At 43.9% G+C, this 18,927-nt stretch overlaps 1 protein-coding gene across 2 annotated transcripts in view; it reads left to right on the forward strand.

The window, feature by feature from the left end:
- Positions 1-4,217: 4,217 nt before the first annotated feature.
- The window catches only part of ssbp4 (single stranded DNA binding protein 4), an 82,688-nt gene continuing 67,978 nt past the window's right edge, over positions 4,218-18,927 (forward strand). For both annotated transcript variants that reach the window (XM_005727079.2, XM_005727080.2), the window contains exons 1-2: positions 4,218-4,417; positions 15,413-15,485. In XM_005727079.2, the coding sequence (XP_005727136.1) occupies positions 4,362-4,417; positions 15,413-15,485 (129 nt within the window). In that variant the 5' untranslated portion in view covers positions 4,218-4,361. The remainder of the gene's footprint in view (positions 4,418-15,412; positions 15,486-18,927) is intronic.

Raw genomic sequence — 18,927 nt, forward strand, 5'->3', positions numbered from 1 at the left:
CAACAATGCTTCTCATTCGGAGTCAAATTTGTCAGAACTGTGAATAAAGAGGTGCATGAGTTAAGAACTCGGAAGATTATGAGGAAAATACAAGTAGAAATACAATCGGTGAAAAGAAAAAATGCCCGGCGCTCTGCCTCTCTGTGACAGTGCGAACCAGTGATGGATGCTGTAAACACAGTTCAAGCAGTTTCAAGGTTCGGCCTCTTGTTAATTCAGCGTAGATCGATAGTTGGTGAAAAAGAGTCTTTTTTAATGACATGTTCAGATGACCTTCAACAACATCAGGGTCTGACTCATGTGATGACAAGGTTTAACAGGACAGGTAATAATGTGCTGACCGCTGTCGTGCTACCTGACCCTCGGCCAACACGCACTCTGTGCCTGAAAGACCCTGGTGACGCTCACAGAGTTCATTTCCATAACAGATCATAGAAAACAAGCTAGGTGGCAACATTTCCTCACTGACAAATCCACAGGGGCCTTATTTTATCTTATTTATTGTGCACAGCATGTCTATAAGCCCTCACTCATGCAGACCTAGAATCAGCCAGCAACCCTGAAAATGGATGTGGGTGAATGGTTGCTGGCTGTCACCGGGTCAAAGTGCTCACAAAGAGGGCGCTGATGCAAAAGCCTCCTTCTGGCTGCTTTGTTAGCTAGCAGATTGCTGACTTGTCTGCAAACACTTGTGCACAGAGGTTTTATTACCCGATGACTCGCTCCCTTTTCTGATTTATTGTCCTGAAACATGGTTGTGTCTGGTGTATGTAACAATAAAGTAACCTGAACATGACTGTGCAGAAATAATGGAAAGATGCCATGGGACGCACACAAATATGAAGCACGACTCACAACATACCAGTGCAAGCAGTGTTTACTGCACTGAGCCTGGTACTTTCTCTGTCTTTGTGTCAGAGAGTGCATTATAGCAAAGTTTATTTCACTGTGATCAAAGTCACAAACACAGAATGAGTTAAAAATGTCACACTATGTTCACGACCAGAGATGGGCAGTACTGTAATCCGATTACTTTTTTCAAGTAACGAGTAAAGTAAATAAACTAATAAACGAATAATTACCGTTTATTGCAAAAACGGTAATTAGATTACTGTTACTTTCCCGTAGGAACGCTGCGTTACTGCGTTACTAAAACCGTGATTTTTTTGCGAGAATGTCTCACGACAGTGACGTAAGCGAGTGCGACGTTTGTGACAACAGCTGTGTGCAGATCAACAATGGATAATATATCGAGTGCGGGAGAGAGTATGAGCGTGCAGCGTTTAAAGCGTGGAAGTACTGACCTTAGTTTGAGTTTGATCCCATAAAAAGTGACAAAAACATTAGTGTCCGTTGTGTGTGGGAAGAAAACTTCTTTTTACAGCGAAAAAAACCCCTAAACTTCCGAGCAAGCACCGAGTGCGCTACGACGTAATGGGAAATTCACAGAGAAACTCGCGGATTCTTCCACTGACGGCTGTGGCACACCTGCATCAGGGTAAACCTCCGCCTACCCCACTCCTGCATTACAGGTGAAAATAGAGCAACAGGACCGCTGAGTCTTTGATTTTATTTATTTTCTGCTGTGTTTTACTTGCATCTATTTGAAAGAGTGAGTGTAGACACAAAAAATATTTTATTTTATGTGCTGGAATGTGCAGAAAATAGGTTTAAATGTTAAACAAATTTCTTCCAGTCAGAGAATGTTGCATATAATTTAATTTTTGCTTGATGCATAAAGTTAAAGGGTTAAAACTAATAAAACAAGTTTTAAAAAGAGACTTTTCCATTTGATTACATTTTGTATGATGGATTATGCAGAAAAAGTAGAATTGGGCTGAAAGATCTATCGCTTTATCACCTATTCAGGTTGTAAATCATGTTTTTAAAAAGTAACTAAGTAATTAATTACTTTTGAAAATAAGCAATCAGTAAAGTAACGGGATTGCATTTTTGTTACTGATTACTTTTTTCAAGTAACTTGACCAACACTGTTCACGACTTTAATCTAAAGATGTTCAGAGGTAGCCTGGTGCAAATAAACACAAAGCACAAATGCTATCATGCAGACACATAGGGTAAGGGTGAAGTTTAAGTTTAGTTGCTTCTATCACAAAAAAACTGAAAATATGCAATAACTCAGTCATAGATCAGGAACACTCAGGGCACATATGACTTTTATCTAGAGTTACAGTGAAGTAGAGCTGTAAACTTTACAGTTTGCAGTGAATTTTATCACAAGACAAGAACATCAGCATTAGAGGATCAGCTTCTGCGATATCTGCACGTGGAGATAAACTGGTTTGGTGAAGTTTGATGGACAACATATCGATAAAAGTTCTGGACCACACCTTTAAATCTTCAGGTGTTCTCAGATGTCCCTTAGAAACATTTGTGAGAGTATGCTTCATTGTTCTAAAGAGAGTGGTGCTGCAATAGGTTTTCTTATTTCCACGACTGCCCTATTATTGCAAAGTGCAAGTGTTTAGCAACCATAACCTGGGAGACCACAAGGAGTTACAGTAGGGTTTCCAGCTGTCCCGTTTTAGTTGGGACATCACGCATGATGAAAAAAATTGTTTCGTCCCTTATTCTACCTTAAATATTGACCGTTACCTGCAGTTTCACGTGCAGTGCATATTTACACTATGCCCAGCTGGTTGTGCATTGTGCTTCTGGCATGCCAGAGTCTCCCTTATCCCTAACCCTTTCACTGAGTGCTGAGAAGATCAGCTGAGCTCCAAACCTCCAGCGGGATTACCATCATGGAAACCGTACACCAGGAGCTTCACGGATGATCAGCCCCTGTAGGTGTGACGTGTAGGCGACCCAGCACACTGGACCATGTAGTGTATGCTTTAGGTAACTAAAAATTCACTGTTGTACAAATTTACTAAATTCTGTTTCCTGTCGTCTATTTTTAACTACTTCAACTACTGTGAGCTTCATGTGTGCATGAAAGTTGATATGAAATTAAATTGGAATTGAATTTATAATGGAAGATAAACTGAAGGAAAGTCAAATCCACACCTCCAACCTCCACACAAGTTCAGGTTCATTAAGTAAATTAAGTCTCATTTTTACTGCGTGCACAAGAGGCCGAAGTGCGTGGTGTGCCTCTGTTCCTCTGCAACTTCACGACCAGCGTGCAAAGGAGGAAATGATGGTGCTGAAGGGGCTAATCGGGCTAAACGGGTTCAGATGGAGGGGTAGATTTAACTCCGAAACATAATCCACTGAAGGAGATTGCTAGTTATTCTAAAAACATACTTACACCGTATTTCTATAACACCAGACGGCTATCTCTGGAGATCCAACTTGAGCAGCTCTTACCCTGGGAGGGGTGACGGGCAGTAGTAATAGACAGCTAAGCATTTCTGTTGGTTTTCTCATTATTAGACCAGAGCACAACACTGTTTGTGCCGTTATTGAAAATCAAAGCATCACATTTGTTCTTTCCATTGATGTTTAAAAAGTGGCGGTATCACCAACTGGATAGCTTCGAGTTATGAAGCTTTGAGTTTAGCGTTTTCATCATTGCCCATGTCGTGGGTTGAAAAACACCCCCTGAAGCACACCTGCATAAAGTGTCTGACATTAATAATGATCATAATTTAAAAAATGAACATCATGCTTAATTCAATATGACTCGAAACTGTGGACTAAGCCCAAAAGCTCTATGAAAAAGTGTTTACTTTGGACGTAATGGACGACCTTTCCCTCCATAGACTTCTATAAAGCGAGCAGTGTTTAAATAACCAGAGGTGACGCCCCCTGCTGGCTGCTCTTTGGGTTCACCTTTCAGAACACCTCCATCCATCTTTAACACAATCCACGTTTAAAACAAATAACCGACAGGTAAAGGTGCGAAAGCGCTAGAAGTGGGCACTGACATTTAAATTCACGGGATGAAGAAAGGAGAAAAAAAAACCTTGCTCCACAGAGCAAAGTCCTCGCCAGCGTGCATTTCCCATCTCCCCCTCCTCTTTCCTCCTGCGGTCCGCAAACAAGAAGTGTGTGTTTCCCTTTAAGGAGCCCCCACCGTTTGCTTAACAGAGGGAGGGAGAGCAGGCCTGCGGAACAGCGGCTGAGGAGGGGAAAAAAAATCCAACGGAGGACGGTTTCAAGTCCCCCCCAGTAGAAACTGTGCCTGATTTGTGGCCAATGTTGGAGATGTAAAAAAAAAAAAAAGAGAGAGAGAGGGAGGGAGAGGAGAGAGAAGGAGGAGGGAGGAGGAGGAGGAGGGGGAGGAGAAGGGGGGAGTAAAAACACTAAAGGGGTAGCTATGGAGATGGAGCGTTTTGCTGGCTGCTTTCTTTGACAGGTGTTGAGTGGGGCAAAAGTCTTAAAACAGAAGCAGCATGTACGCCAAAGGTAAAGGAGCCGTCGTCCCTTCCGACAGCCAGGCGCGAGAAAAGTAAGTGACCGAGCCGCCGTGTGTGTGTGTGTGAGCGCGCGGAGGAGCGAGCGGCACAACTTTGTAAAGTAGCGAGGGTAATTTCACAGGAGCCGCTCTACTCTTTCCTCCCTCCTCCCCGTGACCCCCTCGGAGGTGCGCGATAAACTTTTTCCTCTGCTCGTGGCTCCAGTTTGCGTGTTTGTGTCTGAAACACGGCTGCCGTGCGCACACTTCTGTCACTCGTGGGGAGCGACACTGTTGCCGTTTCCTTTCCGTCCTGATACTTTGTTGCGGCTCTCGGCATCAGAACTTCCACGCGCGTGGAGAGGAGCCTGCTCCTGCTCCTCTGGAGGGGGCAGGAGCAAGGGGCGGGATGGGCTGCCTGCTCTGCGGGGTCCCGAGGCGTGAAGCCGGGTCCACGCAGGGAAAGTTCAGTGAGCGGGGCCAAAGTTTTGCAGTCACGGGGAGCAGAGCCTGAATGTTGAACTGCTGCTTCTTGCAGGACGCCGAGGAACGTTAGGCTGAAGTCTGCGCTGTTATTGTGTGAACACATAATATTGGACAAATGATTAGAATTTCGTTTATTGCTTATTTCTGCTGTGTCTTATTATTTGTCCACATCGTCCTCCTTGCCTGTGCATCCTTCCAGGATTTGAGCTCACTACACAAAGCCAGTGTAACTTTTAAATGCCCCTGTCTCTCGTGGATGGGAGGCTGCCGCCCTCTCTCCTTTATGTCCCTGCTAAGCTGGAGCATGTCTTTCAAAGAGTTGGACCCTCTTTGCATCACAGCACTTTAGATCAGAGCCATGTTTTATCATCATTAGCTATTTTTAAGCACTAAACAGTCTGAGGTTAGAAGAGTGTAGGGATCCCTGCTGGGATGCAATTGTAATCTAAAAACACTGTCAGGTCCTGGGAGGCTGTGCTGTTCCGCTGCACCTCATGCATCTGTAATAGAAGCCAAATTTCTTTAGAGACTCTCTTGTATTTTTTGATGCATTGCCGTGTCATATTCAATTGATTAAGCCTCCTAGAGATGTGGCTCGCTTATGTGCTTAGTGGAAGCTTCCTCGAATACGACTTTGTGCATGCCTTGTGCCACAAGCCTTTGATTTCACTCTGAATTCCCATCAGTTTATTGGAAAATTGAGCAGTTCTGTGTGTGTGTGTGTGTGTGTGCTGAGGAGTGAATCCTAAATGAAAACAGTCCCATGTGGCTTTCATGAACAGCAGGCAGAGTGACCTTTGAACCAGCATATGATGCTTTAATATTGCACATGAACCGCCAGCAGACGCCGAGGCTGCGTTTACACCTGTTTGTGTGGCTCAGCTTCATTAGTTTATTTACAATACGCTGAAAGCCATCTATCATTTGAGTTCTGTGTTCCCGTTGCTTGTTCGGGGACTGTGGATTATGCTCCGTGTGTTATTGGGAGTGAAATCAGTGCAGAGGCAGCATGTATTTCAAATGATAGTGTAGGAGGAGATTAATAATTGAACTCATAAGAAATACAAGTCTTTGGAGAGCTGGAAATGATGAATGCTGCTGCGTTAAGGCTGCTTGTGAATAACCGCGTTTCTGAGTTTGTTTTTCTGCATTTATTCCCACCTTTTCTTTACGTCTCTGTGTATATTCGCGTCCTTTCGGCATGTCACAGGCTTACAGGTGTTGTCCACACATCACAGATGACGCCTGCCCTCTCCGCTCACCTGTCTTGTCACCCTAACCTGCCCTGCAGGGCCAACACATGTTTCCTTGTAAGTGTAGAGCTCGCAACAGCTGCCTCAATGCATCACTGAATTGCCTCATATTCATATTTACATATTCATACGACTCTTTACATATTCAGATATTAAACAGAGGGCATCCCGGATGGGCTCGTATCTTATTAAAGCAGGCGTGCAGTGTGGCGTCACAGCTCCAGCTCTTGCGTAGAAGATTATGGTGTGATGTGCTCTGTTAGGTAATCTATAAAGGAATAATATGACTTTACGCTCTTGGTTTTGTACAACAGCTCTAATCATAATAAAGTGTGAACGTTTCCCCACTTTTATTTTTGTGTCCTTATGATTTTAAAGGAGCTGCACGGCTCTTAGATTTGACACACAAATCTGCAGAGGAACATCAGATCACATATTTAAGGCCAGAGAAAAATGTAATTAGTTCAAAGCATGTTTTCCTTGTGTAGCTGAGAGCAATTGGACGATTGGGCGAGTTACACCAGGGGAAGAAGTTATAGAGGGACTATTTACTCATAAGTTTATATTGTGTTTTATTAAACTGCTTCCTTGTCTTGTGCCTAAAACGTTTCACGCATGTGCACGTGCATAATTTAAAATCGACAGCATGTTTTCTTCCTGTGGGGTGTCACAAATGTGGTGATGGCCAGCTGCTGGAGCTTTTCAGGGATTAACCTCACACTGGAAATAATGGAACCAAAACAATCACAAATTTTTTACACCGCTCTGTTTAGGGAGCCTAAAAAGGGCCTGTAACTGGGAGCACGCTTCAATACCGAGGTGGCAGCCTAACTTAGAAAGCAGTGCTTCATTTACCGAAGGACTTGTGAGGTTTTGTTCTTGATGAAGTGTTTAATAAAGCTGCTCTGTATTTACAGTACTGAACGCTGCAGGTATGTACAGTAGCTCTCAGGGTCACTACACAAAATGTTCCAGCATGCACTCTTAGTTTTGCTGTTAATTGTGTTGTGACATATGTACAGTGTGCTTTTTATTTCCATCACAGCCTTGAAGCCAAGGCTCGAATCCAGCCCGTTTGCTCAGAAATGCAACATGAAACAGTCACACGAGCGTTTCTCACTTTTGTGGATTCCGCTGCACGACCAAGGCCTCACCATACAGCTGTCTTGAGATCACAGGTAGCAGGAAATGAGGGGGGGGGGAGTGTTTTCTTTGCAGATCCTTGAGAAACGTTGTTGTGATGAGGCGTCTTGTAAAGCGAAAACAAGCTACTAATACTAATATAGGTGGAGGAGGAACCGGTGCCCTCACAGCCAGAGAAATTAATTATTCTCTGCACTTTTCAGTGTTTTATTTAATTTAATTTGGACGGGAGTGACACAGAAGCTTCCGTATTAATGTCTCCTATGTAACTGGAACCTCTTTGAATTGTGAGCTGATGGAGCCAGCACATTAATTAAAGGCGCCATTCACAAAAATGTTTCACAGATCGACGCCACACCTTATTTTTATTGATTTTCTTCTTTTGTAAACTCGTGTTTGGTTTCTAAAAGAACTTGCTCCTCGCATTTGTTTTCTAATCCTCGGTTTGTCCGTGTGGTTTCGAGTGCTGTTGGATTTATGCGGGGAAAGAGCTTCAAGAGTAAAGTTAATCAGTTTGTTTTGAACATGGGTTTCTTTACATCCTCTGCTCCTCCCCCGACTCCTCCCATGTATTTACATGCACTTTAATGGGGATCTTCAGGTCTGAATGCATGGTTTTGATTCTACACAGATGGCTCTGCCATCTGCATTTTAGCCTTTTGAAGGAAGCATAAAGAGCTGCGCGCTAACACAAGCAGAAACACTGCTCTAAAAGTAAAGAAGCCCTCGATTTACCCTCAGCACCCTTTGGCTGACTGTGCTTTCATTCAGATATGTCAACAGTCAATTAATGCCGCCTTTCGTCAGCTGCTTCTGGTGCATCCGCACAAATTTGCTAGTTTTCTCACTTGAAATAAAGAAGAGAGTATAAATATTGAAGCTACGTGCCTGAAGTTGTTAATCAGTTTGGCAACAGAGCACACAGATGAGAAGTGCGCGCCTTTTATTAGCACACGGGAAAAAACCTCGATCGAGCAAACGAGGCACTGTGTGTTCCTAAACATACATCGGTTACAAAACAAAAGCTCCTTTTTGAAGCTGCATCATGTTATCGTCCTCATTACCTGCTGAGGATGGTAGTCAATCGCTCTCGTCTGCCTCTTTCACCTAAAAACGGCTTTTGTGGGTTAAAAATCCAGTTTTACTATTAAACTCTGAGAAAAGTTCCACGTGATTCTGTCAGCAGGTAACATCACAGAGCCGAGAGGGAGAGCGGAGGCTTCATGTGTGCTTGTGTTTGTCTAACAATGTGTGGATTAACCCATGGCTAAAGCCACTGCTGTTTACATGCTCGGTGACGCTGATTTGTTTTGACAAAGGAAATGCCATAACTGAGCCCAAAAAATATACACAGCCGCTGCGCAGCGGGAATAAGCTTTAGTGAAACAGCTTCACTCTATCACGGATGTCTCAAACGGGCATCCACCCTCTCATTCACCTTTAAGTGATACATCACTGCATCCACACCGGGCACAGCCGTACTGTGTTTATATGCTGGGTGTAAATGTTTCATATTTAGGAAAGAAGATATCGTGCTTTTATCCCGTCGCGCTTTAAAATCAGTATTTATTGTTTCTAAAAGGCATGTATGTGAAAGCAGATGCAGTTAGAGGCCCTGCCTCATCCTCCATCGCTTCCTTCCTTGGCCTGCCGCCGCTCTCGCTGCTGAATTATTGAAACAAAGACATGAGAGTTAATTTGCTAACTGTCTGTGTTTTAGCTCGCTAAACTCAGCCGAGATGCCCTTGTCTCCTGAGGCGAGCTGGGACAGCCTGGGGCTAAATGTCAGGTGTGTGTTTCCCGGGGACGTGACAGTGGGAGAGATCTCCTTGATGTGTGGACATGGAGCGAAGTCTTAGTTTGCTTGCGTGACGTTGGCGACGAGAAAGGAGGGAAGATCAGAAGCGATGTTGTAGAGGGTTTTCATTCTTCTCCTTTGGAGCTGCTTATGGTTTAAAAATTGTTATGAATCATTTTGCGTCTTAAGATAAAGAAGATGAGGACGAGACAGATGCTCTGCCAGTTGGCTTTGTGGCTCCTTTAATACAGCCTGACACACTTTACGTGACGGACCTTGATATTTAGTCGGCAGTCAAAGCACAGGTCAGATGTTCTTCCTCCCACTCAGACTGATCTCCCATGTCTCATCGACTAATTTGCATCAGCAATTTGATTTTTCTGTTAAATTTCCTTTGTGAACCTCTTCAGAGGGCGCATAAGCTGAGGAGAGGGCTGTTTGTGCTCGTGCTTTGTCTCGTAAGCATCTCACCTTTTATTCCTGACTGACACGTGTAACCGGAGCAGGGGTCACGGGGAAGTGTTCTCACCGGTGCTGTCCGTAGAGCAAAGAGCCGAGGCCCTGACCTTCAGTTTCCCTCTGCCACAGCTAACCCCCTCACGCCTACTTTATCTACCTGTTCTTCCTCAAGCTCTGCTCCACCGGCTTGCAAAAATGTCTCCTCCTCAGCCGGGTTACACTTACTGGTTCTGACAGGGTAACAAAAGGTGTCCCCTGAAGCCTGGATTGAATGAGTGTTTTTAAATAATGCATTGCAGCCAGGGCAGGTGCCCATCGCTGGGGCACGGAGCCCCTCAGATCACACCAGACTCTGCCATGAAAATTTCATCGGCGCAGTGCTCATGGGAATCTGTTCGATCCTGTACAGCGTAGGTGCAGCATATAGGACCTGGCGCCTGCTGCTGGGTGTTCGCACTGCAAAGGCAGGGTTGATTTTGAACGTTACAACATGTGGCAGTCCCGTCTTCTTGTTTTGAGGAAAACCTATTTTTGTTTTCTTGCTCTGCTGCTGACGTAAAATGGAGCAGCTTCTTAGTAGGTTGTGAAAGGGTCTATTTTGACCTATGATCTTTTGCTGTGTCCCAACTCTAAACAAACAGTGAGCGAAAATAAAACTAAAGAGCAATGAAGGCACAATTTCAAGTTTAAAAACAGAAAATACAAACGTGCCAGAACATCGGTAGGATACAGGAGTCGAACCCTTTTCTTCTGTATGAAAGTCCTGTTGTTTATGCACTTTTAAACTTTTAGGTGGGAGCAGTGTTAGCTGTCCCACAGAAACATCACTGAGAATGCAGTTTAATGTCGCGTGAACGTCATTTTTAGGAGACAGGGTCGCTTGTTGAACCTTGCTAAACTGCAAGTACAGTTTCATTGCGATTCATTATTTAGCATACCTTCTCTCACTCCAACCAGTCACGGTAGATGGCCCCGCCTCCCTGAGCCTGGTTCTGCCAGAGGTTTCTTCCTGTTAAAAGGGAGTTTTTCCTTCCCACTGTCGCCAAAGTGCTTGCTCATAGGGGATCATATAATTGTTGGGTTTTTCTCTGTATGTATTATTGTAGGGTCTACCTTACAATATAAAGCACCTTGAGGCGACTGCTGTTGTGATTTGGCACTGTATAAATCAAATTAAATTGAATTGAATTCAAATGGCATCCTCTAAATGTGCAGCTGCCAAAATGCAGATGTGAGAAAAAGGACAGGCGACCTGAGTTGGCTTTGGTTGGCTGCCTGCTTCCACGTGAGTCCTTTCCCACACGACTGAGACTTTGACTGGAGGAGCGCGTCGGCCACTGCTGGTTTAAATGCTCAAATAATTAACAACATAACTCTTTCGAGCTTTACATACGTTATTGACGCCCGTGCCAAAGGAGTCATTTTGGTGTTTGATGCTCCAACTAAAGTGATCAGTGTTTCTGTAGCAGCTCGTTTTCACATTATTGCATATTTTCGTGATTAGCTCCACGTGCCAAAGCTGCAGTCGTTACTCTTGGCTAAAAACAAGAAGCTTACAAAGCTTTCTGTGTTTAAAAAATTGATTGCTGTGATTATTACCGTGCAATAAAGTGAACCGGAATGCTGTATATGAAGAGAGGACGAGCAGGCTCTGATTCCTGAGATCCTTCAGTGTGGGCAGCAAAATGATGGAGGTTTGCAGCAAGGCCTGTTGTGCTCTGTGATTGGCTGCAAACTGGACACTGTTGAAGCTGTGGTGGAGAGGAGGCCACTGAACAAACTGTGATCCATCACAGATAACCCCGCCACCCTCCAAAACACAACAGTCAGTGTGTGGAGCTTCTTCTCCACACACTGATTCAGCTCCACTGCCCAAACATGCTTTACCCTTTATATTACAATATATCTGTGTGATAGAGAGGGAGCGTCCAGATATTATTATTATTGGATGAAAATAGTATTTCTCTTTCTCATTAGAAGTTTACATTTTTTGCTAAAAAGCACAAAAATTTCACATGAAACTAAAATAAGTACCATAGTAGTGCCGTTTCCTTCGTATCCTGTTCTAATGAAACACGGCTTAAGGTAAAGTCATAATCTGGGTCATGTTAGAGCCAACAATCCTCTGAAATGTTAAAAAATAAAAATGATTTTGCTGCACATTTTCGCAGATGACTCTTAGTTACAGGCGATGGGCATTTTCCTGAACACCGAGCTGATCACTTGAACTTCAGCAGAACAGTTGCTGCATCTGATATCAATATTAAACATTAACAACAAACAATTTGCTCCTACATGTGACTCTTTACAAACAAACACACACCGTGTTTTCGTATCTTTGTGGGGACATCTAATTGACATAATGCTAATTCACATAGCCGCTTACCCTGACCCTGACTATCAAAAATTAATGCCTAACCATAACCTAATTGTAACCCTGACGCTAAAACCACATTTGAGTCTCAAAAATGCCTTCAAACTCATGGGGACTGGGATTTTGGTCCCCATAAGGGCTGTTGGTCCCCACAAGCATAGCAAACTTCTGATTCTTGGTCCCTACAAAGATATGTAAACACAGCCACACACACATACACACGACATATATGTTTTCCTTAAACTGTGTGTTTACATTAGGCGCTGATATGGGCATAAATAGGATGGTTTCAGATGTTAGAAATACCGCAGGTGATGGCATCGCGTGTCTGGCTGAAACTAGTCTGGACCAGCTGCAACACTTTAGCAGATAGTTCTCAAGACGCTGCAGTGACATCTTTAAAGACATAAAGAGTCAGATTGTTCAACTCTGTTCTGGCTCATTATTGATTCATTCAGTATCACCCAGCAACAACCCAAACATCATAACTCTCTGTCTGGTCTGGGCTTGATGCATGTGATCAGCATAAAATCTATCGCCCCCACCGTACACAAAAGCGCAGCACCTCCCCGCACAGTGCTGTAGAAGCAGGGAGAGCTGAATATAGATGACTGCATGGTGTGGCGTCTGTCCGCGCTTCTTCATCGTAGTAAAAATATTTAGTAGTGCAGTTTGCTTTTGTCCTGAAATGGTGAACCCGAGGGAAGCATGTGCGTCCATGCAGATTTATGCAGATGAATTTGTTGTCTAACCGGGAGTGGGTGCCAGTATTTGAGTTCTTTGTGATAATAATGTTGGTAAATACTGTTTACCTGAGTTTTGCGAGTCTGGCCAAGTGGCAGTAGGATGAGTGTTAATAAGGGAAGAGAAAGAAAGTAATTGGCTGGTCTCTAAAAACTGATGCTATTTATGATATAAAGTACATTTATGTTTGTAATAAGTCCTTTGCAGCCACTGAGAAATATGTTTGTTTCCTTCTCTGCTGTAACTAGTTGAGAAGATCAATACCACTTTCAAATCTGTGCATCGAAGCGGGGCTAAGACGCTTTTCTTTACTTTCTGTCAGTTTAATTCTGTTACCACAGCACATTCTCATATTAATCACAGACAGAGTTTCATTTAAGGTTGTGCAAGTGATCCCTGTGAGCTAAAAGCTCAGGTTACCGTGAGCTTTTTTTACTCTCGCCTCTGTGTGATGTCAGTGAAAGTGGATATCTTTAATGTGGTCATCTCAGGCATACAGCTGTGGCTGTTTGCACAGCAGCACCACGGGAAGCCAATCAGGAGTCGGCTTAAAGGGTGAGCAGGAAAACCGGCTTGTTTCACACGGAGGATGAACCGAGCGGCTGCGTCGATGCTCCGTATCAGATAAATATTTTTTTGAACTATAAATCGTGATAATTCACTTGACTGAAATCTAAGAGCTGGAAATGTTCATAATGGGTTTAAAGTTACTACGAATAACTATCCTGTATAAAGACAGAAAGCAGGGGCAGGTAGATCACCTGGCTCTGTCCACAGAATGCAACATTTGCCTGTCAGTACCTCTAAAACTCAAATAAAAATCACATGGTTTTAATCTAATGTTCCACAAGCTGACGTAAAAAGAGGACATGGTGGTTTGTAGTAGGATAATGTGTCGTACAGACTCAGGACACAAGCTGTGAGAGTGCGGGGATGGCCGAGGAAGGGCGACCTGTGCCGGTACCGATTTTCAAGAGCAGATCTGTAGTAACTACAGTGGAATAAAGCTGAGGAGCCATACCATGAAGATACGGGAATGGGTTGTGGTCTGTAATGAGAGTAGGGGACAGGTGGAGAAGAGCCTGGAGAGGTGGAGGTATGCTCTGGAGAGAAGAGGAATAAAAAGTAGCAGAAACAAGGCATGGTACATGTGTGCAGCAGGGAGGATGCTAGCAGAGGTAGTGAACCTGGGGTTAGCTATCCAAAGCACAAGGGAGGTGAAGAGGAGAGTGCGGGGAGGGTGGAGCAGGTGGAGACGAGTATCAGAGGTGATTTGTGAAAGAAGGACAGCAGCAAGACCGAAATCAAAGGTTTCCAGGATGGTGGCGAGACACGGCAAAGTCAGAGAGGCGAGGCGGAGGCGCTTTGGACGTGTGTGGAGGAGAAAAGGTGGATGCTGAGGGTGGATGTAGTGAAGGAGGACAGGCAGAGCATTAGTGTGACAGAGGAGGATGCTGGGATGGGAGGAGGTGGAGGCAGATGATCCGCTGTGGTGACCCCTAAAGGGAGCAGCCAAGAGAGGAAGGAGAAGAAGAATGTGTCGTACAGTTTCTTGGCGGGAAGCGATGACTTTATGAAGTCCCACAATCTTGTTGCTAGGCAACCGGACTTTTACTGGTTCTCGGATCGACACATCACACGAGCCGAATTCATTGTCTACAGCAAAAGTTAAAAAATGTGTGTTTTTATTGGTGACTGGTGGGAAACTGTGCAGTCAAAATGTGCACGACTTGTTTAAAGTCATGAACCAGCATTTTTAAAAAAAAGATTAATAGTAGAATCGAACGTTATTCTTTTTTTCCTGTGCATGAATAAATAGTTTAACTCAGTAGTTTGATCCTTTGTGATCAGGCCTCATAGATAGCAGGCTCTGGGTTGGGAGCAGCCGGCTGACTGGGGTCTTTATCCCTGTGCTGATGCTCTGGTTGCCTCCATCAGTACAAAGACATGCAGACTGTGTTAATTGGTAAATGTCACATGCAGGTGTGAGTGTGAGCTTGAACAGCTTGTCTGTCTTTTCGTACACGATTGACTGGCAGGTGTAGCCCACCTCTTTACCCGGTGATTGGCTCCTGCTCACTGAAACCCTCTAAAGGACATGCGAGTAAAGCTTTGGTGATGAATACAGGCTGAGCTGCAAAGTGTAAATATGAGGACATAAAGTCTATTGTTTAGTGTGAGAAGAATACACTATATTTTTGATATCAGCAGAAGTGTAATATTAAAGGCTTGTTTGCAGAGCCTCCTCAGCCATTTCCAGCAGCTGTGTTTCTACTCTTTTAGCTGGATGATCCTAAAAGATTTTCTTTTAATGGACCGAGCTTAGACAGCAATATTTGATTTAAGATTTGTCTCACAGGTGATTGAAAAGCTGCTAATAATTATCAGCTGTGCTTCCGTCTTAAACTAATTGCTGTTTATATTAATGAATCATTTTTGTCTCTTAAAGAGCGATTTGTGTTATCATTTCTAACACGTAGAATCCACAAGGGTGTGTTCGCGTCTGGGAGTCCTGTCTGAGGATATTCTTCATCCACGTTTTTCTCTGTGCCTCAGCAGCAGTCATCCTGAAACCTGCGCATCAAACATTCATCACCCCGTCGCTGTGTATATGATATCTGTACTGTAAAATCACGTTTATCCGAGCGCCATCTCAGATGACACGGCGATGATTTTCCGCCAGTTGTGCACAAACGTTTGACTTTTCCTTCACTTTTGAAATCCTCCTGAATGAACGCTCACTGTGATCCTCAGCGCTCACTCCTCCTCTCGTCTCTGCTCTTGTTTTTCAGGTTAGCTTTATATGTGTACGAGTATTTGCTGCATGTTGGTGCCCAGAAATCAGCACAGACCTTCCTGTCAGAGGTAAGAAGCTCTTTTAGTTTGACTTCCTGTTCAGCGAGGATGAGTGTGATTCCCCCTCTATTGTATGACTAGGAATGGAATTCACATTATGAGCTGTTATGTGTTCGAGCAGGCAGCTGAGGTCCCGACTTTAAGAGTGTGTAAAAACATGAACATGTTAGTGAGCCTAGTCCTGTGTGTGTGTGTGTGTGTGTGTGTGTGTGTGTGTCTGTTTTATAGTTGCTGAATAACAGCAGTACTTTGTAGTGTTTGTTAATGTGGGACAATGTAAACATGCTGTCAGTTGGGCTTCTTAATGTGATTAGCATCCCTTCATTATTAGTTTCAGTTTAATCAGCTGTTAAATTGGAGCAGTTTGACATGTTGTAAGCTGGTGCTGTTGCTCCTGTCCTATTCTGACATTTAACAAGTTAAACCAATCGTACCTTTAGTATTGGAAACAATTGCAAACTTAACCATTTGTTTCAGGTCTGCTAGACTTATTAGCCTTATATTATGCCCTTGAACTGTCGAGGAGGTAGGGTCTCTAATGTGTTGCATCCTCTTCCTTAATGTACATCCTTCCTGCTAATGGTCCCATGTCCAGGCCTCCTTCAGGAGAACACCTCTGCTGCTCATTGGCTTTATTCATCTCCGCTTAATACAGTCCACAACGCAGAGAGGGCTTTAATGGCAAACAAAGGCGGGCCTGTATCATCCAACTTTAATACCGACGTGATTTATGTGTCGTTTAATCAGATGAAGTCAGGGTGGAGTCGTGTAGAGATGCTGGTGCACATGTGTGCTGCATATCTGTGATACTGACCCTCAGAGCAGGCTTCCTGCACATTAGTCCCAGCCCAAAAGAGAAATTCAATGAAGACATCCACTAACAGCGGTTTATGGTCTCCGAGGAGGCTTAAGCATCCAAAATCAGCCGATTTCCAGCTGACTGGTGACAGCCAACTGAATGCGAGCTGGTCTGTTTTGCGAATGGGCAACAAGCGCAGAGCGGTGCAGGAGAAAAGCCACGTGCACACTCGCAGCCCTGCTAACATGTTGTTGTACGCACTAGAAAAGGATTTAAGCACCTGACCAAATCAGATAATTATTTGTACCTGTTTCCAGTTACTTTTGTTATAAAAGTGTTATAGAGTTATAAAGGTTTTTTTTTTATTATTTTGTTTGTATATGCTGTCAACTGTAGTTCTTAGAAAATCAAATGTGACCGACTGCAGGTATCAGTCGGTAATATTAGCTTTGTTTAGGTACTTTACGCTAAACATAGCATGTTTAGCGTATTTATAAGACTGAACAGTGAATACAAAAATAAACAAACCGCAAAATCAGTTTTCAAAATAGCAAACATCAGTTTTTTGGAGGAAAAATGTCTGACTTGACCAGGGTGAAAAAATAAGCTGTAAAAGAACCGTCACAGTCAATATAAAATATCAAAATCCCTCATTTAAATCAATAAAAAAGTTTTATCACTCCCAGCTCTGCTGAAAATGATGAGCTTTTCAATGAAAAAACACACACGTACCCGCCTCACATCGCCTTTCCTGGAACACGGATGCATCGGTCAGATATAATCGGTCTTTTTTGCCTTTGCTTCCACCAGCGTGCAGGCAGGCAGGCAGCAGGGTGGACGGGGCTGCTGGAGGTCGGCCCGGCTGCCAACAACCAGGAGTCTGAAATATGAAGTAGAGATGGTGGAGCGGCACAGAGAGATTAAGTAGCTGAGCTGCAGCGAGCCTCGCTGATTTCAGAGCCCTTGTGGGTGAATCCTCTCCCAGAGATCGAGTGTTATTGGTGAGCCGCTGGAAAGGGGTGAAGTTCTGGGTCGCGTGCAACCCGAGGCACACAAACACGGATCCGCACACACGTTTAAACGGCCTCAAACAGGAATTAAAACATCTACCCAGACAGGGATTAAAACGGCAGACACGCAGAAGAGTCCACATATCCACGAGGCACGCACGCTAAGACTGCCAAGTCAGTTTGATGCCAGTTGTCTTAAATGTAGCGCCTGCATCGGTGTGCTGCTTAAAATTTTGAGTATTTCAAGCCCGTCTTCAGGTTTATTTAGTCTCTATATATGCTGAGAGTCAGTCACATGACCTGCGTAACATCAGTCTGTTAGAGTGATGACATCCTGTCATTTAGTCAGGCGTTTCCATCCAGCTTCCTTTACCCACAGAAGTGACGGAGAGAGCCACGTCACGTGCACAATGTTTGCATCATCATTATCAACACAAGTCTAGTGAAGCATAGCCACACTTTTAAATGCTAAAATCAGCTGCTGCTGTCTACCTTCCTAACTTTGAGCCTTAACAGTGTCTAAAATGTCTGAGTTGTTTAAAAACTAAAGTCACACCATGCAGGTGAAACTATTCACAGAGACAAACCTGTGAACCCTGATGCTGGGAAGCTGGCTACATTAATATAGGAGTCTGTGGAGACTCGCTCGCTTTTGGGGTCGGTTTTTGGCACTCCTTTTTTCAGCCTCTGAGGTTTCCACTTAAATCGGACACGTAATGACAGTAACAGTAATAATGATGTATGTGAGCAAACGCAGCAGGTTGGCCTTCCACTTTCTCGTGCCTTAATAAAAATCTAGCCACCTTTAGCCTTCGTTCTATTAGTAGACTAACTCTAACGGTGAGTCTGTTCTCAGAGTTCAAACTATTATCAGTCAGGAGAGGGACACGTGACTTTCTCTCACTTGCCGTGAATTCTGTGGTCAATCCGCTCTCAGACAAACGTCACGCAGAATTTGTGCGAGCGAGCTGGCTCGGTGAGAGACTGTAAGTAGCCAACACAATTGACATTGAGAAAATTTCAGGGCTGCGGTGCATTGTGAAAAAGACTCGTGTCTGGCTTTTAAAAGTTCTCATTTTGCCTTGGTGGCATTGTGGGAAGTGCACTGGATTCTCTGAAAGCAAACGAAGCACAAACGAAGAAAATATCTGTGTCAATAATGAAATTTAACAAATGCCAGAAGTAAATAAAACAAAAGAAAAATCAAATATGTTACGACGAAAGAAAAAAAAAAGAGCTAATCTATTGTGCTGTAGAGTGCGCTGTCAAAGATACACAGCATGCCTGTATTTGGTCCTGTGCTCTGCATTTGTAGCGCGTCTTTAATGCTTCTTGTATGTTGTGCAGTTTTATATTTTATTGTTCCTTCAGAGATAGAAATGTGTGATCTATTGGCCTCTGCATCTCCCAGCCTCGTGCACAGAAAAACACACATGCATGTTTCAGTAGATAAGGGACTTCTATCGTCACAGGTAGACTGAAGGCGTACGCACACCTGCTCATCTAATGAGAGCACTATCACCTGGACTCTCCTGCCTCAATTAGCCTCTGTTCCTCCTTCAGCGAGAAACACACACACACACACACACACACACACACACACACACACACACACACACACACACACACACACACACACACA

Source organism: Pundamilia nyererei, unplaced genomic scaffold (assembly GCF_000239375.1).
Source record: "Pundamilia nyererei isolate P.nyererei 1_Seehausen unplaced genomic scaffold, PunNye1.0 scaffold00023, whole genome shotgun sequence".
Lineage (NCBI taxonomy): Eukaryota > Metazoa > Chordata > Actinopteri > Cichliformes > Cichlidae > Pundamilia > Pundamilia nyererei.